The following is a 6,618-nucleotide window of genomic DNA, read 5'->3' as shown; positions in this document are numbered from 1 at the left end:
TTCCTATCTTAAAACAAATGCTACATCATCTTCCACTAAAGAATCTTAGCTGATGGTTTTATAAGGCAAAGTCAAGTTAACAACTTCGGAGGCTTCACTCCGCAGCCTGTGATTTTTTTTTTTTCCTCTAACATCTTTATTTTTTTTTGTGGCCACACCTTCGGCATATGGAAGTTCCTGGGTCAAGGACTGAATCTGAGCCACAGCTGTGACCTGCGCTGTTGCAGTCAGATTCTTTTTTTTCTTTTTTCTTTTTTGTCTTTTTGCTTTTTCTAGGGCCGCTCCCGCAGCATACGGAGGTTCTCAGGCTAGGGGTTGAATCGGAGCTGTAGCCACCGGCCTACGCCAGAGCCACAGCAACTCGGGATCTGAGCCGCATCTGCGATCTACACCACAGCTCACGGCAATGCCAGATCCTTAACCCACTGAGCAAGGCCAGGGACCGAACCCGCAACCCCACGGTTCCTAGGCGGATTTGTTAACCACTGCGCCACAACGAGAACTCCATGCAGATTCTTAACCCACTGTGCCACAGCAGGAACTCCTAGACATGATTCTTAAGGTGCCAGTGTATTATTTAGAAGCCGACTCCACAGCTGGGTTCATGGGCTTTATAAATCCCAGGTATCCAAGAGCTAGTTCTGTGCAAACAAAAACTCTGCATGCAGAGGCTGCCTCACTCAAAAGGACGGTCAGTCACAGGTGCACTGTAACAACCAGCTGAACATCCTGTGCTCAACAAGCCTCTATTAAAGTGTCTAAAAGGAGCTAGAGAGAACTTAGGCATGATCATTTGTCTACACTTCCACTTTGTAAGAATGAGCGTCGCTATGATGAAACACCAACTCGCATGTGAACATTTATTTCACCTACAACCTGTCTACCTTATGCCAAACACAAACACCATCAAAGACTAAGAGACTTCTCAGGAAGATATTTTTGGATACATCAATGTATTTTGGGTAGCAAGTTGCCAGAATTTTGAATAAAGATACAGAGACAATAATATATAATACTCCACTGACATGCCCAGCAATATAAACAAAATTAGATAAACAGCAGAAAACATCTCAGCAAAGATAATTTTAGGAAAATGTGGACTAAATTAACTTTATTTGATAAGGAATTTAGAAGACATGAGGAAATACTGATAGTGCATCAAACACAAATTATACATCATCCAAATTTTAAAAATCAAAGAGTCGGAGTTCCTGTCCTGGCTCTGTGGTTAATGAATCCGACTAGGAACCATGAGGTTTCGGGTTTGATCCGGTGGGTTAAGGATCCGGTGTTGCCCTGAGCTGTGGTGTAGGTCGAAAACACAGCTCAGATCCAGCATTGCTGTAGGCTGGTGGCTACAGCTCCGATTAGATCCCTAGCCTAGAAACCTCCATATGCTGTGGGCACAGCACTAGAAAAGACAAAAAAAAAAAAAAAAAAAAAAAAAAACAAAACAAGAGTGAGTGTGACACTAAAAAAAAAAATGTAATAACAGAGATGTTTATGTGTTTCTTTTTTTTCTTTTCTTTTCTTTTTTGTTGTTGTTGCATTTTAGGGCCTCACCTATGGCATATGGAAGTTCCCAGGCTAGGGGTCAAATTGAAGCTGCAGCTGCTGCCCTATACCACAGCAACGTGAGATTCCAGCTGCATCTGTGACCTACACCACAGCTCACCACAATGCCAGATCCTTAACCCAGTGAGCAAGGCCAAAGATTGAACCTGTGTCCTCATGAACACTAGTCGGGTTTGTTACCACTGAGCCACGAGGGGAGCTCCTGAACTCCCTCATTTTAGAACAAAATACTATCAGTGGCTTATGACAACTAGATATATGCACACAAAGGTAGTAAAGTGGAGTTCCCTGGTGGCTTAGCAGTGTTAAGGATCCACTGCTGTCACTGCTGTGGCTCAGGTTCAATCCCAGGCCTGGTACTTTCATATGCTCCAAGCTTGGCCAAGAGAAAAACAGAAACAAACAACAACAAAAAAAGAGCAGGAGTGCTAAAATAATGTAAAACTCTGAATCTCAAAGTGATCCAGCAGACTGAAGGGAGCACCAAGTGTCACTAAAGTGGGACTGCCACATATTCTACCAAAGAAAACAAACTATCACTGGGTAATAAAAATAAACAAATAAAATGGGAGGAAAAAGGAGCCAAAGATGCTGGACATTTTAAATAGTTTATCTGGCTCTATTGTTACCTGTGTTTTGCCTGTTTTCTTCCTCTAAGAAACAGAGTGGATATGCAAGGGGCCAAGAACATTTCCCAGTTACACCTCTAGCTTTTCAGCAAGGATAACTTTATATTGAAGAAATAAAGAGTCATACTCCTTGTCACTTTAACCACCTAGTGTACTATTAAAGTATGCTTTGGTATTTTTCTTTTTTAAAAACTCCAAATCAAGAATACTCAAAAGGAGTTCCTGTTGTGGCTCAGTGGTTTAACGAACCTGACTGGGATCTATGAGGACACAGGTTCGATCCCTGGCCTTGCTCAGTAGGTTAAGGATCTGGTGTTGCTGTGGCTGTGGTGTAGACCGGCTGCTGTAGCTCCATCAACCCCTAGCCTGGGAACTTCCATGTGCAGCGGGTGCAGCCCTAAAAAGACAAAACAAAACAAAAAAAGAATACTCAAAGGAAATTCTTTATCATTTAATTTAAGAAATACATCTATTTAATTCCTGAGAGTTTTATTTTTTTCAAGGAGTGACAACAATATGAAGTTCTAATACACCAGGAGTCTTGAAAAGAATATTAGGTGATCCAATTCTAACAATTTTAAATTAAAATATTCAGGAAATGTATCTAAAGACTCAAAGACATAATTTAAGATTCTTTGTGAACTAAATTTCACTGAGAAATGCTTAAAGTCAAAGTCTAAAATGTGGGTACCATTATGCTTGAAAACTTTTAAGAAAGAAAATTCAGAACCTACTCATAATCCTGAAGAAAAATCAGACTGGTAGGGTGTTTGTATGTACAGGTGTATAAACACACTTTCAGGAGAAGAGCAATCGTCTTAATATTTACAGGCTACAAATCACTTTCTTGTAAGGACGATTAGAAAAGAGTTAGTAGCTAGGCACGGAGCCAGAGGTTGTGAGGGGAACCTAAAAGAAGTAAATATTAAAACTCTCACTGGTATAAAGAAATGCAAAAAATTCTTATACTACAAGTCTTCACTTTTACAAAACCAAAAAGCAGTCCAGCGAAGGCCCATATAGGATGATAAAAACTGAAACAAAAACACTGAACCCATTTTGTAAAAATTCTATTGTAATATTCTTAAATCCAGTTCATACTGTTCCACTGAGTTGAGTAAGATTTAAGCTCAAGGTAGGGACACAAAATTATAGAATTTTACCTGTTCTGAGGAGATGATCGCAATTTCATTGCAAGAAGAAAAGGTGAATAGCCTCTTAGCAACTTGTATACTTTACCTTCAATGGAAAGTCCAAATATTTCAGTTTTCTTAAACTTCTGGCATATTATCCAGATATTTAAAATACTGATATTTCAGCTTTACATTAAAGGATACTGTACTATGAAAACAGGTCTATTTTACATGTAGTTTGATAACTCTGGCAGTACTTACTGAAAGATTTCTTTAGCAAATACTGGTTTCTTGTATTTTAAAAAAAATCAGCAAGACAGAATTAAAAATCTTAATTTAAAATACATTGTAAACTGCAGACAACAATTGCCACGTGTATCACAGAACAGCACAAGTAAAAAGTTTCTTCCATGTGTTTTATAAGACTTTGTATCTTCCTTTGTTGGTTGGTTGGTATGAATTTTGCTACGATAGAAAATAAAAGACATATGATCAGAAAGAGGCAGAAAAAACATATATTAAGTAATTTTCTTTACAAACTTAAAAAATATTAACAGTATCATATTGAGGAAGAAAGAACTATTCAGCAACGCATTTCTCTGTGTTCAATCGACCGCTCCTTCACTACTCCAACCAACTTAAAGGTGGTGGCATCCTTTATCAGTCCTCAGGGAAAGTCACTTGACTTAATGGTTGTTTTATTTTTCCTCTTGTTTTGTGTACCTTCTATTCTTTAAGCTTTTTATCCATCCAAAAGAACTTTCTGTAAGGGTAATTTTTGGGAAAGCCCTCAAAAACATTCTTAGAGAAAGGAAGAAGGTGCCTTTCAAAGGGTTCTCATCCCAGCGTACGCGTCACAGGGAGAGTTTACAACCTTCAGCTGGGACTAAAGACAGAGACGCGTCTGCCTCCCTTGCAAAGGTGGTCTATAAACAGCTCCGTTTTCCAAAATCAAATTAAATCCTTACCTAAGTTTAAAAACAATGACCACACTTATACTGGCAAAAATGTAGGGAAAGTCAAATTTTCATCCACTGCTGGAGGTAAGGTAAATTGGTACGAACCCTCTGAAAAATTATGTAGCAATGCAAACTTAAAGGAAAACTATACATACCCTATACCCTTGCAATTCTACTCCAAGGCATATAACCAGAGAGAAGTACACTAACATGTACCAAAGAGACAGAGAGGCCATGTTCAGAGACGCATTATTCTTAAAAACCAAAACCAAAAAAACTTCAAAGGCTAATATATAAATTAACTGTGGTATATTCACATACTTAAATACTAGACAGCCCCAACGAATTACTGTTACATGCAGCAACACGGACTGATTTCATCAAAGTAATGCTGAGGGAAAGAAATTAAATACAAAAGAGTACACAGGATTTGATTCCACTCATATGGAGTTCGAAAACAGGCGAATAATGTTACACTGGGGGGCAGTGACTAGTGACAAGGACGGGCATGAGCAGGGCTCTGGGATGCTCGTCTTGCTCTGCATTTCTTCATCTGGGGAGTGATCACATCAGTGTGCTTATTACTTGGTGAAGATTCATCAAACTCTGTCTCTCATTCGTGTACCTTTGTGAATTGCTATTATAGTCCAGTAGAACACTTATTAAAAAAAAAAGTAAGTCCCTGAGATTTCCACTCACCAGCCGGATCAGTTCTTCTTTTATGAGCCTGGTGATTTCTGCCTTTGCTTTCTGCACAGCCAGTTCATTGGCACCTGGTGAGCGAGTGGAGAACATTATCCTTATTACTAGAATTACAGTGGCTATTTACCCATGTCATACGGATTCAGTACAAATACTATAGGTGACTTTCAGGAACACTGTACTACCTGCCAAGATAGTCTTTCCTCCTTTTTTTTTTGCACCTGTGGCCTATGGAAGTGCCCAGGCTAGGGGTCAAATCAGAACTGCAGTTGCAGCCCTACGCCACAGCCACAGCAGAGATTTGAGCTGCTTCTGCAAACTATGCTGCAGCTTGTGGCAACGTCAGATCCTAAACCACTGAGGGAGGCCAGGGATTAAACCTGAATCCTCATGGATACTAGTCCAGTTCTTAACCTGCTGGGCACAGTGGGAACTCCCCAAGACAGTCTTTCAATACCGGATGGAACATCATCTACACTGTACTATGGCTGCTTATTATTCTGATTACTTAACATATAATCACTGAGGTTAGAATTAAGAGTGTTAAGGTCAGTAAGGTAGTGTTAAGAATTCTTGGTATGCAAAGAAAAAGATGATTAGCAGGAGTTCCCAGTGAGGCACAGTGGGTTAAAGTCTGACTGCAGCAGCTTGGGTGGTTGTGGAGGCATGGGTTTGACCGCTGGCCTAGCTCAGTGGGTTAAGAATCTGGCGTTGCTGCAGCACTGGCTCAGATTCAATCCCTGGCCTGGGAGGAACTTTCATGCAGTGCAGGTGAGGCCATAAAAAAAAAAAGTTACTAGCAATTTGTCAAAAAAGAGAGAATAAGAAGAAGTTTTTTAAAAAATCTAGCTTCCTTAGTTCACTGATTTAACAAATATTTACGGGACGTTTATTATGTTCTTTAAAGTCAACGAATGTTTCATAAAGGTGTCATGTGAGCAAAGTCTTAAAGATGAATGAAGACTAGCCACGCTGAGGAAGGAGAGAGAACATGGAGAGTATCTTACACAGAGAATCACGCATGCAACAGCACAGACTGAGAAAGGCACGTTTAACTCCTGAAGAGCAAGAGACGTCCAGCGTGGTAGGGAAACAGTGTGAAAGAAGAGAGCAAGACAGTCAAGTAGAGAAGGGATGTTAGAGACATTCATAGAGTTACAATTCAAGAAACGCTGGGAGTTCCCATTGTGGTTCAGGGGGTTAAGAACCCGCCACAGTCCCATGAGGAGGCGGGTTTGATCCCTAGCCTTGTTCAGTGGGCTAAGGATCTGGTGCTGCAGCAAGCTGTGACGTGGATTGCAGAAGCAGCTCAGATCCGGCACTGCTGTGGCTGTGGCTTAGGTCTGCAGCTGCACCTCTGATGTGACGCCTAGCCGAGAACTTCCGCAGGCCGGGTGTGACCATTAAAAAAAGAAATAAAGAAAAAAGAAAAGGAAACATTGGAGTTCTCTGGTGGCCTAGCAGTTAAGGACTTGGAATTGTCAAATCCCGTGGTTCAGGTTCAATCTCTTCCACAGCCAGAAAAAAAAAGGTAAAGTGCAACAACAGTAAAACAAACAGAGCAAGCAAGAAAGAAAGATTAAGTACCACCGAGTATGATATACTGTAAGAGACGCATTA

At 40.3% G+C, this 6,618-nt stretch overlaps 1 protein-coding gene across 3 annotated transcripts in view; it reads right to left on the bottom strand.

Annotated features, from left to right (window-relative positions):
* The window catches only part of DDX46 (DEAD-box helicase 46), a 57,683-nt gene continuing 52,145 nt past the window's right edge, over nucleotides 1,081-6,618 (bottom strand). Inside the window, exons 22-23 of one of the 3 annotated variants that reach the window (XM_021079949.1) lie at nucleotides 4,996-5,069; nucleotides 1,081-3,802 (exon numbers count right to left, since the gene is read on the bottom strand). In XM_021079949.1, the coding sequence (XP_020935608.1) occupies nucleotides 3,755-3,802; nucleotides 4,996-5,069 (122 nt within the window). In that variant the 3' untranslated portion in view covers nucleotides 1,081-3,754. 3 annotated transcript variants of the gene reach the window in all.

Source organism: Sus scrofa, chromosome 2 (assembly GCF_000003025.6).
Source record: "Sus scrofa isolate TJ Tabasco breed Duroc chromosome 2, Sscrofa11.1, whole genome shotgun sequence".
Taxonomy (NCBI): Eukaryota; Metazoa; Chordata; class Mammalia; order Artiodactyla; family Suidae; genus Sus; species Sus scrofa.
Note: the sequence above shows the minus strand (reverse complement) of the source record. Positions and strands in the feature narration are given on the sequence as shown.